General features: G+C 29.6%; 2 protein-coding genes and 3 non-coding genes across 5 annotated transcripts; 4 read left to right on the plus strand and 1 right to left on the minus strand.

The window, feature by feature from the left end:
* Positions 1–6,182: 6,182 nt before the first annotated feature.
* On the plus strand, positions 6,183–6,262 carry LOC137816757 (small nucleolar RNA snoR64a). Its single transcript, XR_011081871.2, has one exon. It is a non-coding gene; the product is annotated as a small nucleolar RNA snoR64a (small nucleolar RNA).
* Positions 6,263–6,445: 183 nt separating this feature from the next.
* Positions 6,446–6,525, plus strand: LOC137816758 (small nucleolar RNA snoR20a). The gene has a single exon (XR_011081872.1). It is a non-coding gene; the product is annotated as a small nucleolar RNA snoR20a (small nucleolar RNA).
* A 124-nt stretch (positions 6,526–6,649) lies between these two features.
* Positions 6,650–6,731, plus strand: LOC137816811 (small nucleolar RNA R38). Its single transcript, XR_011081895.1, has one exon. It is a non-coding gene; the product is annotated as a small nucleolar RNA R38 (small nucleolar RNA).
* Positions 6,732–10,875: 4,144 nt separating this feature from the next.
* LOC137816359 (histone H3.3) lies at positions 10,876–12,229 on the plus strand. Its single transcript, XM_068619462.1, has 4 exons — positions 10,876–11,069; positions 11,532–11,608; positions 11,702–11,792; positions 11,884–12,229. The coding sequence occupies exons 1-4, from the start codon at positions 10,998–11,000 to the stop codon at positions 12,052–12,054; spliced, it is 411 nt and encodes a 136-aa protein (XP_068475563.1). The 5' UTR covers positions 10,876–10,997; the 3' UTR covers positions 12,055–12,229.
* Positions 12,230–18,678: 6,449 nt separating this feature from the next.
* LOC137816354 (aldehyde oxidase GLOX) lies at positions 18,679–20,667 on the minus strand. Its single transcript, XM_068619458.2, has one exon. The coding sequence runs from the start codon at positions 20,621–20,623 to the stop codon at positions 18,773–18,775; it is 1,851 nt and encodes a 616-aa protein (XP_068475559.1). The 5' UTR covers positions 20,624–20,667; the 3' UTR covers positions 18,679–18,772.
* Positions 20,668–21,328: the final 661 nt, after the last annotated feature.

The following is a 21,328-nucleotide window of genomic DNA, read 5'->3' on the forward strand; positions in this document are numbered from 1 at the left end:
TTACAAAATTATCTCTCAGAAAATAATCACACTAAGTAACTTCTACATCGCTTTTAAATAAAGTAACTTTGTGGATGTTTTATATGAGGATTTTGTTTCTATGGATTTGAGGCTTAAGTCCTTTATTATAAGGAATGTAGGTAATGGAATTTAGGAGTGGTAACAAAGAAGATAAGAATGAAGAATGTAGAAGTTAAGAGAGAAAAAAGAAAAACAGATAATTGTAAGAAAAAAGGACAAAAAAACATCTTTTTAAAATCCATTATCATAGTACTTAATCAATTAATAGAATTTAACTAAATAGAAAAAAATTATAATCCCTTTACAAATTCAAAAGAGAATAAAATAATTAAAAAAACTTTTAAAAGAAATCATTTAATTTCTCTCTGGTTCATTAAAACAATTAAAAAAGAATGATTTTCTAGTCATCTCTCACAGTACCATCAACACTACTAATCATAAAAAAATATTTAAAAAAAAATTACAATAAATACAAATGAAATACCAAATTCTAAATGTGATCATTAATCATTGAGTTTATTTTTATTGAAGTTGACTGAAATTAAATATTTTAGAAGAAGACAAGTACACTTTGAAAGGATAAAGATGAAAATATTATCATTAAAAAAAATATAGAAAGAAAAGAAGTGTGATTTCGAATGATTACACATATATTTGAATTACAACTTTTATAATTTTTTCACAAAAAGAAAACTTAATGCAACTCTTGATTGATTAGTTGGGCACTTGCATGAATTTAATCATAAGATTTTAGTTCATACTTAAGAGTTGGTTGAGTTAGCCATTTCAATGGTTCAATACATGGTGTTGAAATTAAAATAAAGTTGTATTAGGTAATGTGTCTTAAACATATCATGTCAAGAGTTGTTGAAATGTTTTCCTGTCACATGGAATAAAGCTTAAGGTTGTGGCTACACTTGTGGATTATTTTCCCATCAGAAAAAACATCTATAATTTACAGTTTCTATTTTAATAGTTGATATTGATGGAACCCTCCTCTCTTAATCATCATTGTAGATGTTGAGCTTCTCACAGTAACTATGACGATTTCTTTTTGCTACTCTATTTGTGGTATGTGTTTATGTCTTTATTTTACTTACTTTTCAAAATCCTAAGCATCACCAAAGGAGAAAATAAAAATATTGAGTTTTCATAACTTTGCCCGAAAGAGAAAATAAAATTATTGAATTTTCATAACTTTGCTACTTGAAAATATCATCTTATAAATCGGTTTTATAAAGTTGAGTTAAATTTAAAATTTATTTCTAACGATTATTTGTTGAACTTATCAAATCACCCAATATAAGTCGTTATCGGATCACCCATAATATATAGTCTCACGCACTAGTTGATATTTTCGACATGAGGAGAGGTGTTTGAATTCTCTCAACGACTAAAGACCAGAACATTTCATAGTATATAAGTGAGTGCAAACCTCACCTTACAAACCGATTTTATAAGGTTGAGTTAGACTTAGGTTGAATTTCTTTTTATTGTGCTCACTCCTAGTTCAAGGTCTTTGATTTTTTTCAATCTTTGATATTTCGATTCTCTAGAGAGGATATCTCAATTACACTCTAACACTCAAGTTAGTTTGGGTTCGAGTGAGAGTACCACGATTAGAATTTTGTTACCTCTAACCGTAGAATGATCATCTATTTATAATGCTTGTGTTAGACTTTTGACGCTATAGATGACAAATATGTCTGGTCTATCTGACACTCAACCGTACAATTAGTATTTATAAAAAATACTTAAATGATAAAATTTTGGATTAATAACAAGTGGTTATCAAAACAAAACAAGATTAGTATTATTTTTAAAAGTTTCATCCATAGATTATTTTGTATGTTGTTGTGTGAGATATTGGTTGGTATTGGGTTCGTGAAAAATGGTGATTTTTTTTTTCTGTTTTATGAAAAGTGCACACTGTTACAAATTTAATTGTATGGGTAATTTGAGAGCTTCTTTATTTGCAGGTTGATAGGGGATATTTATATAGTTACTGTTGGTGTTTAATTTTTCTGATCATAACTTTTGACAATAAATAGAGTTGGTGGACCCATTGATGGCACACGTGGTTTTCCAAAGTTTGGCAGAGCCTTTTATGTGATGACTCATAATGTAAGTTACACATATGTGATGCATATTCATCTATAAAAAGCTATACTTATAATTGTTGCACTTTTAATTGGTAAGTAATTAGAAAAACTCAATTCTTATGTAGGGGTTCATTGGAAAATTTCATTTCTGTTTCTTTTCCTTTACGTTATACTTTTATGTTCTTATTTTCTACTTTCATGATTAAAGAAATCAGAAAAATTATGATTTACCAATTATATTTTTTAAATATTTTACTTTTTTTTGTATTTTATCTCGATTAACATGGTGGAGTGAGGTTTGCACCCACTTATATAAACAAATACTTATTAGGATATGATCGAAATGACTCTGATATCATTTATGAAATGAACTTTAAACTTAACTTAATCTCATAAAATCGATTATAAGATAAGGTTTGCACCCACTTATATACTCTAATCTCTAGTCGACGAGGATCTCCAACACTTTGTTAATTCAACATCAACAAATAATGAAAGTTTTTCATTCTCCAACCTTTTTAAGTAAGTGGTTTCTACTTCATCATTGTCACACGTAACAACAATTTTGATCCAAAACTTAAAATCGTTTTATTCAACTTGTTGGAGTCAGACTTTCAATATCCCACCTAATGTTATATACTATTTGATATTATGTTGTGTTTAAAATAAAATATTAGTCTCATAGGTATCTTATCAGTATATTATAACTATAATCTTATTTAAATTATTAATTATAAATAGAAAATATATTAAAAAAATCTTTCAATTGATCAAATAAATCCACTTCTCTTTTGTTTTCCATTTAACGTATCTATGTGATTAAAAATACATTTTCTACTTATTTTTTAAAGCTAATTTTAATTTTGTGTACATATTCAAAATATTTCCTACTTAATATTTTTTTTCTTTATAAACAAAGTTTATTAAGTTAAATTTTATTAAAACACCATCACCTTGTATACACAATTGCACCAGTGTAATAACTTTATTTCATATTTTTCAACATTAACCTGATCTCTTAATTTTGTTTACATATTTATAGTAATATCCACAAAAATATATGTATTATATTAAAAATATATTCAATTCAGGGTTTTTTTTATGTTAGGGTTTCTGATTTTAATATTTTTCAAATTCAATTACATAATATTGTTAATTAACAAAGGGGTTTTTTTTTGCAACTTTTTTCTTTGCACCCCATAACTTTCATCTACATCCCCTTAAAATTCAAAGGCAAGTTCTCCTACACCATATCAATTTGGAGTGCCACTCACCGTGTTGTAGTGAAAAGACCAAAACACACTTAATGAAGTAAAAATTAAGTTACACGTGCATCCAACCCAACAATCAAGCACCCTTTCGCATGTTGATGTTCGGAATGAACAATGAGAATTTTGGATAAAAATATTCGTAAAGAAGAAATCAAAGACTGAATTCTGGTCTTCCATATATGGAAGCAACCACTTCAATTTTGTATCTAATATCCATAAACAAATTGTGAATTTTGGATTTTCCCATCCGTAATTATCCATGATAGTGAAGGATCTTGACATCCGTAAGTACATATATGTTAGAATATATGACCTTAAACAAAAGGGATGGTGAATTGTTTAAGAGAGATTTTTGAAAACTTTTTCAGCTTGAACAAAATCTTTTGTGTCAATCATATCAAAATTTCAATTAGCCAAGAATTTAAGCACAAAATAGCAAAACACCAGAAAAACAATCAATTGTTTTTGCGAAACAATCACTTGTTTATACCAGTAAAGCAATAACAACTGAAATTAAAAGAGTTTAAGGAAAGAAACAGATACACCAACAGTTTATACTGGTTCACTCTTAAACCAAGAGCTACATCCAGTCCCCAAAAGTCATTGGGTAATCCACTGAGCAATCAAAACAGATTACACACAAACCACTAAAGTAGTGACTTTGAAACCTTCAAGAAACACACTCACTTTGGCACAACACACACCAAGAGTATTGATCTTGACCACCTCAAGAACACAAAACACTCCTTGGCAACAACACCAGAAAATACAAAAGATTAAGAAAAAATTACACTTGTTTACAAAACAATCTGAAATCAATACAGATGCAATCTTATTTCATTCTTTCTTGAGAAAACCCAAAGCTTGATTGAATGTTCAAAAACTTGAAAGCAATCTTTCTCACAACTAATAACTCAATTTTGTTTCACTTGTTTGTTTTAAAATATAAACAAATCATTTATACTTTACAAAGATTGGTCAAAACATTTAATAGAGAAGCGTATTCAGTTGGAAATCATTTAAAGCACATTCAACCATCAAAACAAATTTTGTTAGGATTTTTAAAGAAACAATCGGTTGAAACCACGAAACAACCGATTGTTTTGATTTGACAACAAGTCAACCAACCAAAACAGTTTTCAACCTTTTCAAAAACACCTAAGAGTAAAACAATGGGTTGTTTCGACAAAACAATAGGTTGTTTTTTCACTTAGTTTGAACAATACTTAAATTTAAAAAGGTTTTTAAAACACATTAGCTTTAGATTCAACAAATAGTGGATTACATTTTTAAACTACCCAGATCCCACCCTAAACACAACAGCAACTCCAGCCTTGCATCAAACACTTGAATTTGGACTCTTCAAAACCCTTAATCACTCTTCCATATCCATAAGCAAGGATGACTTTCATATCCATAAGCAAGGATTTGACTTTCAAACTTCCATTTCCAAAACCAAAGACTTGAATTCCGGTCTTCCATATCTGGAAGCAACCACTTCAATTTCAGCTATAATATCCATAAACAAATTGTGAATTTTGGATTTTCCCATCAGTAATTATACATGATAGTGAAGGATCTTGGCACCCGTAAGTACATATATGCATTAGAAATGTTAAGATTAAGTATCTATTACAAATGTTAAGACTAGAATTGTCATCTAATTGACATTATTTGTGTACAAACTTGTATTCGGCTAATGTAATATGTTGAGCAAGATTGGATCGTAGGATAACAATGTGATGCCCACAATATATATGTAGGTGGAATTGGACAACCATCTTCCAACTTCACCTTTGAAAGTTATAAATATAAGTTACATATAACACTATAATACGTACGTCATCCTTCCTCGTTTCCTCGTTCATGTATCTGACCTTAATATAACAATAACAAACTCATAACTATAGCCAACATTTCTCGCCCAATCTAACAACTCATCTTGATTACGAAATACCTACAATAACATATGCCAAATTGTAAAATAATTCATAAACTATAATTCACATGCCTAACACTCATTTGTAGTAAACGCCTTACTACACTCGTGTCATATGTTTATTATCTAATGCATTATAAGTTATTGACTGCTCAAGATCAAAATCATCTAATCCATCCCACACTTCAATCTCCCCTGAAATTGCTACGTATGAGTCTGGTGTATCCATTGACAATGCTAAAAAAACAACAAATCAGTTACCTTCTGGATATTAATATCCATAAGTCTTAAAAAAGTCTTCCCGATGAAGAAATCCATAAGACATATAACCATTCCGAATATTCATATCCAAAACTCAAATGCTACTTTATGATAAAGTTATCTAGAACTGAAATTTCACTTTACGGATATGTGAAGTTTAAACTGGAAATCCAATTTACTTACGAATTTGTATATTTGGAGTCAATGACAGGAGCAAAACGGAATTTTAAATGTTCTGTTGGGTGCGGATCCAAAATGATATGGTGGAAGGAGAAATTGTCAAATTCAAAATATCTGGTGCATGAAGTTAGGCCCAATTTAGGAGAGGCCTTTCTAGCCCAAATCCTTTCTATTGGGCTGGATGCTCATTAACTGGCCCATAAATTCTCCCAGAGCTTGCAAAATTGCAAATACTCACAGCAATCAATTAGGTTTCCGTATCAGCGTGCCCGTCCCATCCTATAAAGTGAAGCTGCTTCCCCTTGTGTCTGTAAAACCCTAGTTCTCATTCTGGCTTCCTCTTTCTTCCAACTTCCTCTATTTTTTTCTTTCTCTCTCAATCTTTTTTTTTTATCAGACGCCAATTGATGAATCTTTCGAAATGTTGAGTACTCAAACTTCGATTTGAGTGCGATGAATACTTTTCATTGAATAGGAAGATCTGATGCCGCATTCATACATTTTCAATTTTTCTTGCCGCTTCTTTTTAATATATTCTAGCATCGTAGATATCAAGTATATCGCTTCTGCAAGCTTCTTCCATTTCTTAATTTCTGTTTGAAATGTTGTGAATCATTGTTTTTTCCATTTTCAGAATATGCAAACTTTGTATTCGATTAATTGGTGCAGTGGCCAATGATGCTAATACTATTAGCTGAAATGCGATTATTCGTATTTTTGTTGAAAATTTTGAACTAGGACGGTCTGAGGCTACTGAATCTGATTTAAAATATTGTTTTCTATTTTTTAATTGAATTTTTTGTTTCAGAAGTTTATCGTTCCAATTATCTGTTACTGGTTATGTCAATGTTGATACGTTTGAACTGACTGAGCAGTCATGTGGATGATGAGATATAAATTTTACAGTTATCCCTGGCTGATACAGCAGGTGATGAAAATTTGTAATCTGACGCAGCGTATTTGTTTCCATACTAGTAATTCACATATTTGTTCCTGATTACAATTTTTTTAGGCCTTCGTTTTTGGTTATTATTGGTACCTAAACGTATGTGAGTATGAATGTTTATTTCGATTTAAATGCGTAGAAGATCGTTTTAATGTTTCAAAGCCTTGAATCTTCTAGAGTTTGTTGTAAAATGAATTGAAATATGTCATTAGAAATTGTCCATCATGAACAAGATTTGGTGGCAAGTTGCTTCCTAGGGGCCTTTCTGCTGGTGGACTATATGCTCGCTACGATCCATGGAAGAAGATTGTTGTGAGGCAGATAAAAAAGAAGAGGCAAAATTGATCTTTCGATCACGCGATCATAATGTAATTACAATTTTTTACCCTTACATCTTAATTGCTTACACGTGTGAAATTAGTTGAATGTTTAGATTGTGCCAATTTGTCACAATTTATAATTACACTATTATATAATTATAATTAAACGTTTTACCAATTGATTAATTTCTCATTAAATTTGTATTATGTTTATTGTTTTTATTTGTCTATTTAAATTATTGTTTTCGAGCTCCTTTTTACAATTTTCATTATGGCAAACTTTTCATAATTTTATACAATGAAATACAAGTAACTTGAATTAATAATACAACGAGTATTATTAATTCAAAATTAGTGATTTTTATGAAATTGAAAATAAAAAGTAATCTTAAATTATAAAATGAATAAAAGAAAAAAATTTGAATTACAAATATGACCAAAAACAATATTAAATTGTTAAAAATTTATCAAAATAATTTAATTAGTAGTCGTTACAATAGTTACTTAAATAAAATGACTTTTCCACATAAAATATTAAATGACTTTTAGAATTATTTTATGAACTCTGAAGTTTAACTAAATATTAATTACTTTTTAAAATGTCTAAAATTTAAAATACATAATAATATTTTTTAAATTAAATAACAATTTATTTATATTGTGCAATTTATATTTTTGATAAATAGGTTTGTCCAATATAAACTTGTAAACTATGAACTTCTTATTTTCAAACTGATTTAACAACATAAACTTTATTACTTTTGATAAACACTTATGGATTACATATTAAACTATTATACAGTGATAGTAATAATATTAAGTACACCTACATATTTTTTAAATACAATTATCAGAAGTATAAAAAATAAATTTAATTTACACCCACTTAAAATGCAAGTAAGTTTTTGGCATTTATACCAATGGATACTATACTGTAGAAAAGACGAACGGCCCATCATTTATACATGTCTCACCTTTTGTCTTTCTACACTAAGTTCATTGAATCAATTGTTTTTTTGTTTTGTAGTTTTGACTTTTGTTGATTTTCTTGATTTTTAATCATAAATCCTTTAAATTATTTTGAAAAACATAAAAATTGTGGTGAGAGAAGCTAGCATAATCTTATATTTGAAAAATAGTTGATAATTGCGATGAAGAATCTTTGAGAGAAGATTAAACCGTATGATGGATAATTATAAGTGGAATAGTGTGGTGTTGATTTATTTTTATTAAGAAATGAGTATTGTATCACCTCACAAATTTAAAGTATATTTATTATTTAATTAAAAATTGGAAGGAAATTGTGCATGTTGTAAAGATTTCTTTAAAAATAAAAAAGTTAATCCTAAAACAATCTGGTTGGTACATGTATACGTCAACATATACAATTTTTCTTACAATTTTAGAACTTCTTAAAGTATATATAAAAAAACATTTGAAATCAGAATAAACATTTAAAAAATTAAGGACCGAAATTGAGTTTTGACTTTTTTAATATAGGAAAGAAAGAACCAATTAAACCTTACTAACTTATTCTGATATTAAGAATTTTCAGCAGTGTACAACATTCAAGATATTGAATAGGGTAACTATAGAAACATTGTTTAGAACATTAAAAATAAGTACACAAATGTAATTAGTTTTTTATCATTAAAATATACAGACATAATTTTTACATATGATATTTTTGTAATTAAACTGTGTAATATCTAATAGTTAATATATTGTATAATACCTCAATATATTGTTAAAAGCTTAATAGTGTCTACGAGCTTAACAAACAATATAAAAATCTTATAAGTATAGAAAAAAAAGTGAGATGTCTAAGGTTTAGATAAATAAAATATTGAAAAAATAAAAATGTATTTAACTTAACTTAAATTATCCTTTCTCCATTTAACTTAATATTTATTCTTACATATATGTTTCATTATATAAAAAAATAACATATTGCAAGACAAGACATTAATTTGTAGTTGAATAAAAGTAATTACATCTCTTGTTTTTTAAGCACGAAAAAAACTTTTTATCATTTGAATAAAATAAATATGCAGAAGGAATATGGATAATGGGCCGTTAGTCTTTTCACCAGTAATAGTATCCACTGGTATAAATGTGAAAACTTACTTGCATTTTAAATGGGCTTAATTTAAAATGATTTCTTTTTATAAAAATGACAAGGCAAATGCTTCCTACACCCAATATTTTTAACTTGCACCCAACATATTTTTTAATTTCCAAAAATGCTCTTAATTTCAGAAATAAAAATCCAGAATTGAAAATAATATATTCTGGAAAAATAAATTCGGAATGTGATTATTGAGTTTCAGAAATAAAAATTCGAAAACAAAAATTAAAATTCTATTTCGGAAAAAAATTCCAGAATTAAAAAATAATACATTTTGAAAAAAAAAATCTGGAAAAGAAATTATTGTATTTCGGAAATGAAAATCCAGAAACAAAAATTGAAAAACCCATTATGAATAAAAAAATCCATAATATAAAATTTTGTTTCGGAAAAAAAAATCCAAAACACATATTTTTGAAAAAAATTTTAAGGACAGTTTCATCTTTTTCGCTGAAATCGAGTGCAGTAATATGGTGCAGGAAGCAATTGCCAAATGATAACTGTGTTGAAAAAAAGGATATATATATATATGATAAGTGGCAATTTTAAATATCACATTTGATTTAATTTATGGAAATATTTATAGGAATAGGAGTAATTATTATTATTATTATTATTATTATTATTATTATTACTGTATAATAGTTTAATGTATAATTCAAAATTCATAAGTGTGTTTGTCAAAAAGTAATATAGAAGTTATTTTTTGTTAATAAATCAGTTTGAAACTTACAAGTTTATAAGTTTAGATTTCACAAACTAATTTATTAAACTAAAAATGTTTGGTACAACTAGCTCGTATGGTAGATGAAAAATATAAAATAGCATAAAAAATTACAATACATAAATTTTACTATATAAATAAATTTATGTTTTTTTAAATAAAAATACATTATTATCTATGTATAATTTTAGACCTTTTTAAAGTAATTAGTTTTTTATTAAACTTTTGAGTGTTTATATTTCTTTTTTAAAAGTTATATATGTATTTTTTATATAGAGAAGTCATTTTGTTTGCAGTAACTAATTTAATGAGTGCAAATTAAAATATTTTCATAAATTTGTAATATTTTAATATATTTTTTGTCATCTTTATATTTTAATATATTTCTTTATTTATTTTCATTTTATTATTATTTATTTTCAATTTCATAATTATAATTAATTTTTTTATCATTATTAATAATTGTTGGGTACTTTTTAAGTTTTAATTTGATCCTATTTTTTAAAATATATTATAATCTAAGTTAAATAGACAATTTTTTTTTTATAAAATAAATTTATTCAGTACCTTTTAGACAAGCCAGTTTAAATAATTTCACATATCTTAATTAGAAACGTATATACGACTTAGAAAAAAATAAACAGACTGTTAAAAAATTTAAAATTGTATTTATATAATAGTATATTTTTTATAGAAAATATAATTTTTTTATATAATAAAATTTACGTAATATTTTATTTTTTATATTGTGTTATAGTTTCTGTTTTTTTAGTGTAAAGGTTACAAACATAAAACGATATGGGGCCCAATAGATTTAGTTGGTGGTGTAGGAGAAGTGAGGTTTTTAACAAAAGAAACACAAATGGTCCATGCTGGCAATCCTTCTCCTCGCCCTGGCCAATAAGAAACAAGCACACGGATCGCTATCATTAATAGTGAAATATTCAAAGTCCACGCTCGTTTATCTCTAATTAGACCGACCTAACCCTTGTATTACACACGCTTATATAAATACCTAAATCTGTTTTCTCTAGTTCGCATCTCAAACATTTTTCATTTGCGTATTTGAAATATCAATTTTCTCTCTTTTGAACAATCTTCTTCCATGGCTCGTACCAAGCAAACCGCTCGCAAATCCACCGGCGGAAAGGCCCCGAGGAAGCAGCTCGCCACCAAGGTACTCGATTTAGGGTTTTCTTATGATGCTAGGGTTTCTGATTACGACGTTTTTCGAAGTCAATTGCATGTTGTTGTTAATCTACAAAGGGCTTTTTAAATTCAATTGCATGTTTGGGTTTTCCTATGCTAGGGTTTCTGATTAGGACCTTTTTCGAAGTCAATTGCTAATATTTGTTGATTGACTATTGGATTTTAAAATTCAATTGTATATTAGGGTTTTCTTGTGCTAGGGTTTCTGATTATGACGTTTTTGAAAGTGAATTGCATATTCTTTTTTATTTACAAAGAGATTATGAAATTCGTTTGTAATTTAGGGTTTTCTCATGCTTAGTTTCCTGATCATGACGTTTTTTGGTTTCAATTGCATATTCTTGTTGATAGACATTGGGTTTTCTACAATTTGTTTTTCCAATTACCTATTTTGAAGCTAATTATTGTTTAATTCATGGTTTATCTGTAGGCTGCGAGAAAATCTGCACCCACAACCGGTGGAGTGAAGAAGCCCCATCGTTATCGCCCTGGAACCGTTGCTCTTCGGTAATTCTTTTTTCTTTAATCCGAATTTGTTGTGTTTCTCCTCGTTATCTCTCATTCTCTCAGTATTGATTTTTTTTTTCCGTTTATTTTCAGTGAGATCCGTAAATACCAGAAAAGTACTGAGCTTCTGATCCGCAAGCTTCCCTTCCAGCGTCTTGTTCGTGAAATCGCCCAAGATTTCAAGGTGTGTTGAAATTCGAAAACCCTAATTGTGTTTACCTATCCCCTTTTGCTTCTATATTCGTTGTATTGAATATTTTGTTTGTGTGTTGCAGACTGATTTGAGGTTCCAGAGTCACGCTGTTCTTGCCCTTCAGGAAGCTGCTGAGGCCTATTTGGTTGGTTTGTTTGAAGATACCAATTTGTGTGCGATCCACGCCAAGAGGGTTACCATCATGCCCAAAGATATTCAACTCGCTCGCCGGATCCGTGGAGAACGTGCTTAGGCCAATTCCATGATCTCATTTACCTATTTGTTTCGCAATATTTTTCTTGCTTTTAGGGTTTTAGTTCTCTTTGAGTTTGTTTTCTGTTGTACAGAAGATAGATATATGGACCAGTTTTTCTTTTCTAAATCGGAAAAGACTAATATTTGAATAAATAGATTGTAGCTATTATAAATCTCTGTTGTGAAAATTGAGTAGATTTTCATTTCATATCATAACGTATTCTTTATCTTCTGTGTGGAGATTGAAATTAAACTCTTTCGGCTCATTGTTTTTTGGTAACGTGTATGTAAATAATGCCGGAAAAACTCTGTTGATTGAACTCGATGATCAACTTGTGTGCTCATTTTCGTTTTTTTACCAACCCTAATCCATAATACGTACTATGTAAATTATTTATCATTTTTATTATAATCTTATTGATTGTATTATTTTTCAAGCAAATTCCAGATTTTTATCGTAATGGAATCGTTTTTTAGGTAGTTGTTTGAATTGGGGTGATGCACTTGTATAAGAGTTTAGAGAGAAGAGTGATTAGCAACCCACTCTTTTTACACAGTCTTATTATAATTTGTTGGAGATTCTCCATCTACACTCTACACAGTCTTATTATAATTTGTTGGATATTCTATAGAGTCTTTCAACCTACCACCTCCCTCTATAGAGGTTATCCTAGCGAGATCTACTAGAGTGTAGAGTCTTTCAACCTTTTTGTTTAAAGTTTACTTTATAATATAATTTGTACTTTATAATATAATCCCTATAATATTATTTTAATGTTTAGTTTAATATTTAGTTTAAAGTTTACTTTATAATATAATCCCAATAATATTATTTAATTAAAAATGTTTTTTATTATATATATTTGTTTCTAAATTTATATAATTGTAATTTGTTTTATCTTGTTTTACAATCCCATAATACTATATTATGTTGATAGATAGTAACTAGTTTGGGAATCTTATTACACGAGTTTTTGAAGTTTGGGAATCTAATTTTATAGTGATTTGGACATTATTTTGATTAGTTTAGACCATATTTTTGGTGGAGCTTAAAAGATGTCTTTTGGTTACTTTTAAATTTGAACTTCGTGATTACTAATAGAAATTTATGGGTAAAGTTTAGTAAAATTATAACAATGTAATTGTAATTATGTACGGGTTATCATTTAGGGTTATAATTATTGTCATGTAATCTTAAGATAACATAAAGCTGTCTGTTTTCGCGTGTTGCTTAAGGGAAAACATAATATTTTGAAAGTTTGGATGAAAATAAAGTGTTTGCAAATGTTTACATAAACTAAATCCATTTCATTATTTCTTATGCTTTTTTCTTGTTTTCTGCATTTCATCTTTTGCTTTATTTTTGTTTACCTAGTATTCTTCACATTCTAGTTCTTCTGTCATTTTTTGTTGAAAGAAATTTTGTAGATGAAAAAAAATTCTCTCAACTTTGCAACTGTTTTTTTTAATAAAACAATTATTTTTTTAGTTGTAGAATGAATTTAGAAAATTAAATCGGTGTTAATGTTGGTTTTTATTCAACCCTAAACCTTTAACCAAACAAATAATGCCTGATTCATTTCATTTAAAATCCCATGACCAATTTAACCTACAAATATTTTTATTTAAACGGTGTTTTATCCTTTTCAATACCTACTACTTAATTAATTATAATCTTATTGACTTTGTTATTTCCACTCAAAATCCAAAAGTTTATCCTAATGCTTTGCTTTTGGTCAACTTTTTTATAAACATATTTTTACATGAAGTGTAAAAGTCTTCATTTTTCATTAAAATGAAAATTTACTAAGCTGAAGTTCTATTACTATTATTAAATATTTTCCAAATTAGAGTTAGTTTCTAAAACACATTACTAGTAAAGATTTTTCCTTCTACACAATTTTTTTAAAAATTATCTGACTATTTTCTTAATTTCAAATAATCACTCAATATTAAAAAATTACTTATATAACAAAAAAAGTATATTTCAAAAATTGTTATTATAATAATTTTTTCGTCTAAATTATAATATGTTTTTTCGAAAGAAAACGCACTTGTTTTGTGAATATTCTTACTATTTTTCCTATGGACCAAATCTAATTTAACTTTCGGAAATCATCATTATCATGAAAAAGATTATCATTCAGTGAAAATCTCCTTGTAGTCAAACTCTTTAAATCCCTTATATTCCTAATTCTTTTGAACCATTTTATCTTTCATATGAACAACTATTAATTAGTGTTAAAGAAACACATTTACCTTTCTTAATCTAAAATTCAGGATTTAAACAATACCATTGAAAATCCTATATTAATATTCTTTTATTCTATTTAATTTTGAAACAGAAAAAGAATAAGAGTTTTTACATAATAAAAAGAGAGAAAATAGCTACACCCGTGAATGAAATGTGAATCTAACAAAAAGTGACCCGTGAAGTGAATCAGTGTTTATATGAGACACCCGTGAATCAAATTTCAGACATAATCACCCAAAAGCCACACACTCTATTTTTCAATTCCAATTCTAATTATAATACTTTCACATATCGTAGGAGCTAAAGAAGACTTTTAAATATATATTTCTTATTAAATTTTTAACCAATTTTTATGGGTAAAAAGAAATTTTGAATTTCAAATTTTCTGCACAATTAAATGTTTTAATTGTCTTGAATTTTTATGTAGAAATTTCTAAAAGGGTAACCAGTGATTTTTTTTTTCTTTTTCGAATCAATAGCATACATTTATAAACTTTATAAATGTTTGTTTTATACTATTTTTTTACCTAATACCTATAATGATATTTTCTACTATAATTTTCTCCATTTAGTTATTTTTTTTCCACCCTCTTGTTTTCCATCATCCAATCTAAATAAAGTCGAACTTAAACTTAATTAAAAGACAATCCTTGTAACATTTATGATATTATATTGTGGAACTTTATTTGTACAAAGACAAATGAGTGTGGCACTATTTTATTTATTGAATTGTGTACTGAGCTATCTATGAAATTTGGTGGTGGCAGTGTCTGTTTTTTTGGAATTTGGAATTGATTTTCTCACAAACTCCATGCAGTGAGATAAGGTTTTCTAATTATTGATGCTGTGATAATGCCAAAACAAACGCAAACATATAGTATTTGGAGATAGATGGTTTGGAATTTACATATTTTAAGCAAAAGTATAAAGGATTCATACACTTTTACAAACCATATAATATATGATACCACTTTTATTTTACGTTTGGAAACAAAGAAACTTCCATCAAGTGTATAAGGGACTTTGTGTACTTTTTATTCATGATCTTATCTGAACTAAACATAGAGATTTTTCACAGTAGATAAGTGTTGGAGATCCCACATCGATTAGAGATTAGAGCCTAGCAAACCTCATCTCATTGAACCGGTTTTATGGGGTTGAGTTAGGCTTAAAGTCCACACTTTCGTAATATGGTATCAGAGCCATTTCGAGCCTATCCTAGCGAGTGTTTGTGTTGGGCCTATCGTGCCACCCGCTATCGGGCCGCTATCGGACCACCCATAATATATAGTCCCACATCGACTAGAGATTAGAGCCTTTGATTGTATATAAGTGGGTTGAGTTAGGCTTAAAGTCCACTTTCGTAATAATAAGTGTGTGTAAATATTATCGTATAAATTCGTTTTATGAGGTTAAGTACTTCTTAATATGGTATAAGTCATGTAGAGTCTATCCTAACAAAAAAAAAATTGAACTTATGAGATCACCCGTCATTGGATTGTTATCGGATTATCCATAAATATATAATCATATGTGCAAATATCTCCTTATAAACTATTTTTATAAAGTTAAATTAGACTTTTCCTTCTCCATAGTTGTACATGAACTTTTGGGATAGATTATAAAATGAAAGATCGAATTAAAATTGGTTTATATTAATTATTTTATGAATTTCATAATTTTTTCATAGATTTATAAAACATTGTAAGCTTAGCTATTTGATTAAGTGTCTCTTTAGACACTAATATATTCAAAGGATTAAATCATTTCTTTACTCAAAATTTCATTATAAATCGCACTGAATAATATGCTTGAAAGATTGAACTATAACAAGTTTATCACAAATTGTCATTAATTGGTGTATGTGGCTCTTTCGTAGTTGGATATATGAGAAATAATAAAAGACAATTTTGATTAACCAAAATTACTAAATAAACATATTTGAATTTATTAGACGTGGTTATTGTAAATTAAAATTAATAACATTTTCAGTGTAAGAACAAAGAGGATTTTGTACATTTTCCTCATTCAGTTTGGCTATTTAATTTTGATTTAATCAAATTAAGCCTCTTTATATCACAAAATCCAAAATACAAGTCCAATTGGTCTAGTTTATTTAGATAAAAGATAATTATTATAGGCAGCAAAACTTTCCCAATATTAATAAAATACATTTTCATAAACTTGAATAAGAGATCAGTTTCACTTTTTTCGTGGTGTATTATTGAAATAGCACAATGGTGATGTTTAGGACTTAAAATATGTTAAACCTAATTTTAATACACTCTTTATTATAAGATACTTTTAATACAATTATAAAAAAAAATAGTTATATTTTTCAAAAGATGGCATCAACGTGCAAAATTAACTTTCATTGTTAATATTTATTACTATTAAACATAAATACTCTCATGTATAGTATTTAATGAGAATATATAAAAAAAAAAACTAAAATTGTACTGTCAGACCGAAGGACTCTTGTACAGATTCAATGTTCAATATTGATCCGGTCGAATAATACAAATTTAGATGTATTTACTAAAGTATGTATTATCGATAATTAACGATACGTGCTTTAATCAAGGCCTAACAGTGAAAAAACTGGATACTATGAATAGAAACTACAATCAACATACAATTGCTCTTGTTGTATGAGAATTTAAATTTTATTTGCACAATTAAATACACACAAAAATTGACAATTATGGAACACATGTAAATAAAAAATATCAATTTTAGTAAATCTCACTTATAAATTAAGAAAAAAAGTTAACTTATTTATAAATTAAGAAAAAGAGTTATTAAATGAAAAATTGATGTATTCAAATTGATAATTTCTTATGGATTTTAATCAACTGTTAGAAAAACTTAGAGAAAATAATGTATCATAAGCCAACATGCACCAAAGCATAGAATTTTTTTTTCATTTGGACTTTACATGTATGATATTCCATGCATTGAATAATAGTGTTTTTATTAAGCAACTACTAAATGTTTTGTAAAGTTAAGAACCTCAAAGTTAGGTGCATTTACGTGAAGAAATTCGTATTGCTATTATGTTGATAATTCCCTATTATTGCAACATATGCTTCTAACAACTTTGGTCGTGTCGCTTTTAAAGTTTCTGTTGACACCATCACATGACTCAAATTGTTTTTGTTCATACTAAAACGTACTTGGCGTGATCTTCGATGTGCATCATGCACAGGTCATAGATAATGTAATATTTTTGTCTTTTAAAATACCACAATACTGCACTTTAATTCTATTAAGTGGGTTTTATGGCCTCGTGAAAAAAATAATAATTACGTATACATAATTAAATAATACATTTATAATCATGTATATATATGATAATTTCAACGCTAATGAGACTTATCATAATTATATTAATAAACATAAGAGATAAAATATATTATTATTAAAATATTTTGTTTTCGAATGGGATTAAAAGCAAGAAAATTATTGTTTTTCTTCTTAGTCGATCTACTATTTCTCGTTTCTGTAAATTTTGGATTCGGATAGTACTTACAAAGATATTCTGACACTCAAGTAAAATTTTAGTATCTTGTATGCAATGTATTTGGTACTAAATAATGACGTATTTGATTATTTGAATCTGTGTCTATAGTATTGATGATTGACACTACAAGAAAATCATGAAATAGAAACCAATTTTTAGAAACCAAAATAATTACAATAGGAACTAAAATAGAGACCATTTTAGAAACTTAAAAAAAAAAAATTAATTTCTAAATTAGTTTCTATTATTTTCTATTATTGTTAAATAGTTTCTAAATTGGTATTTAATTAGCAACTAAGGTTTTAACTACCAATTATTTAGTTTATAAATTTGGTAGCAAAAACTTTGGTTGCTAATTAGATACCAATTAAAAACTATTTAACAATAATAGAAAATAATAGAAACTAATTTAGAAACCAAATTTTTTTTAGTTTCTAAATTGGTCTCTAACTTAGTTACTATTACAACTAATTATTTTAATTTTTATAAATTAGTTTCTATTTTATGATTTGATTTGCTTGTAGTAGTGATATGTAATAGTATTCTTTCAGATTAGATAATTGAAACCCGAATATTAGAAAGAAGAAGATGAATGGTTAAATAACAGTTATTATCTGAATGGCTTATATAATTTGAAACCCTCAAATAATAAGAGTACATTAAAAACAAGAATACTTTAATATTTAGTGATTAGACTGAAATTTAAAGAGAATCTTTATATTTAGTCACGGACATTCCAATGAGTACACCAAATCCCTGTATTCACATGCAACTAGGAGGTTATAGTTATATTATAAGAAACTATACACATGCAATATTTTCTACAATTGATGTTGCCATGCATCTATACTCCAACCCAATACTGATTAAGAATAACTAGTTATATACGTTGTTATTTTTTACACATTTATTTAAATCAGGGTTTTGTTTAGATAAAGATTAAAGTATTTGGATCCAAATACCCTCGCTTGGAATCTCTTGGTGGACCACAAACAGAAGATAAAAACCGGGTGGTGCAAGAATGGGCGAACCCGGTGCTGTAACCTCAAGTTCGAACGTTGTTGGTCCATCCACGTTCGTGACGTGGCTAGGTTCCAGAACCAGCATCCTCTGATTCATCGAAAACGAATGCGTGGCAAAAGGCGGCGCCAGCACCGTCACCCGAACCAAACTCCGAACCAAAGCAGCCGCCACGTCGACCCGAACCTTCACCTTCTGCCCATACGCGACCCTCGTGCCTGACTCCGGACCAACGATCCTCGGACGCACGTTACGAAACGCCGCTTCCAAATACGGCGGCGAAAACGCTTCCACGCTGAGGTCGGTGGGGAAAGTCACGTGCGAGAAATTGTACCCCACGTGAGGGTTACTCCCCGCCACCAGAACCCTCCCGTCACGAACCAAAACCGCACTTGAGTGGTACATTCGAGGAGTATTCGTGGCGTTAAGAATCTCGAACCTCGACCCGAATTCCTTATCCGGGTTATACACAAACGGAGCCAGAACCGGGTCGCGCCCGAATTCCCAGCCCGCGCTCCCTGAACCCGCACCGTTAACAATCAAAACGTTGCCGTTCGGAAGAAGAATCATGTCGCTCATGAGTCTGCCTTTGCCTCCGGGCATTGTCTCCATGACCCAGGTGGGATTCGGGTCGGTTATTTTAATCCGGGCACAGGTTCTCAAAGCTCCGATAAATGTACCCTTTTTGGCTTGTGTATAAGCCCCTCTCGGGGCTCCGCCACAGATTAAAACCTCAGCTTCTGGAGAAAAAAAGTTTGGGTTTTTACTACGTAAGGGCAAGAGAACGGCGGAACCGGTGCTGGGGTAACACCTGGGGTCGTTGCCGGGAATGTTGGGGAACGTTTTAACGACGGCGTTTTTGGTGTAGTCTAAGAGAATGGCTCTGTTGTTGGCGAAGATGAAGAGGGTGCCATCGACGTTGAGGAAAACGAAGGGATAGAGGTTGTTTTCTTCGGAAGGATCATTCGTTTGAACGAGGAAGGGTAATGAGTAGGTGTTTTTGGCTGTGGCGTCGCTTTTAGGGTAAAACTCGTAGTTGAATTGTCTTCTCCCGCCGATGATGATTTGGCGGCCGTCCGGGAGTTTTTGGTTTGTGGCGTACCAGCGGCGAACGGCGAGGCCGTCGGGGAATTCTCGCCAGTCGCAGGTGGCGCACGGTAAGAATGTGCGCACAGTTCTTTCGCCGTCATTGAAGCCGCCGGTTTGGACCAGCGTGCCGTCGGCGGCGACGGCGGCGGAGGAGCACCATATGTTGGTTTGGAGGAAGAGGGGGCGGAAGGTGTTTGAGGCGACGTCGTACTCGACGGAGTGGGCGGTGCAGTCTGTTTTGACGACCTTTTCATCTGGGTCGTGGCGGCAGCGGCCGCCGGCGAGGGAGAGATTGGAGAGGCCGAAGTCGGTGCGGTCGAAGATGACGACGGTGTCGGTGTGGAGGAGCTGCATGTGCATGGCGACAATGCCGATGGTTTTGTGGAGAAGCTGCCACTGACCGGCGGCGCTGGCGACGACGGAATACGGCGGCGGGAGTTTGACGGCGAGGAGGAGAGTTGTGATGAGGATAGAAAAAGTTAGTTTCATTTTGTTTACGTGGGAGGATGAGTGAAGAAAGAGTTGTGGTAAAGTGAGAATAAGTAGTGTAATGGTGAGATAATAAGGAGGAAGAATCACGATCATGAATGGTGAATGAAGAAGAATGATGATGATTGAAGTGAGATATGAGATGTGGTTTTTCAGCATTCTAACAGTAGAAACATTCAGTCTACACCTCATGTTTTTTCTTTATCCTCTTTTTCAGACATATGCTGTTCATTCGGAAAACAAATATGTGGTTTTCTTTTATGATTTTAAACACTTTTTTAACGTTACTATACCTGAAAGCTCGATAGGATCAAAATCATCACAAATAAAAATTAAGGAGAGTAATCAATAATTAAGATTTAGTTAATACATTCTTAATCCTAATTCAAAATTCTAATTCGAACAAATAACAATGAATACATCATAATCATATAAATAAACACAAATTTTAAAAATATAAACATAAATTTCAAGAATCAGGTATGTCATAATTTAGTACTAATAGCATCGAGTATAAATATTGAATACTCACTTGAACATCAATATACCTTTTGCAGGTACCTTTCGAATTTGGGATTCACGATATCGAAAAGTGGTGAGAGAAGAAAAGAGCAAAAATATAGTTTGAGAGGAGAAAAAGAAAAACGGACTTAATCGATAAGAAAATCAATGATTTTAATCCTATTCACAACACTTTTATTTAATTTTTACTTTATTTTGAAGGAAAATAATAAAATAAAACTGCTGTATCTGGAATAGAGTTTATGGTCCTGTGTTGTATAAGATAGTAAGAAAAAGATAGAGATAAAATGAGAAAATAAAGAAAAAATTTGAAAGTGGTGAAGGAAAATGTGGGGAAAATGGCATGAAGAATAGATGAAAGAGGAAGTATATGTA

This window comes from Phaseolus vulgaris, chromosome 1 (assembly GCF_051622355.1).
Source record: "Phaseolus vulgaris cultivar YP4 chromosome 1, ASM5162235v1, whole genome shotgun sequence".
Lineage (NCBI taxonomy): Eukaryota > Viridiplantae > Streptophyta > Magnoliopsida > Fabales > Fabaceae > Phaseolus > Phaseolus vulgaris.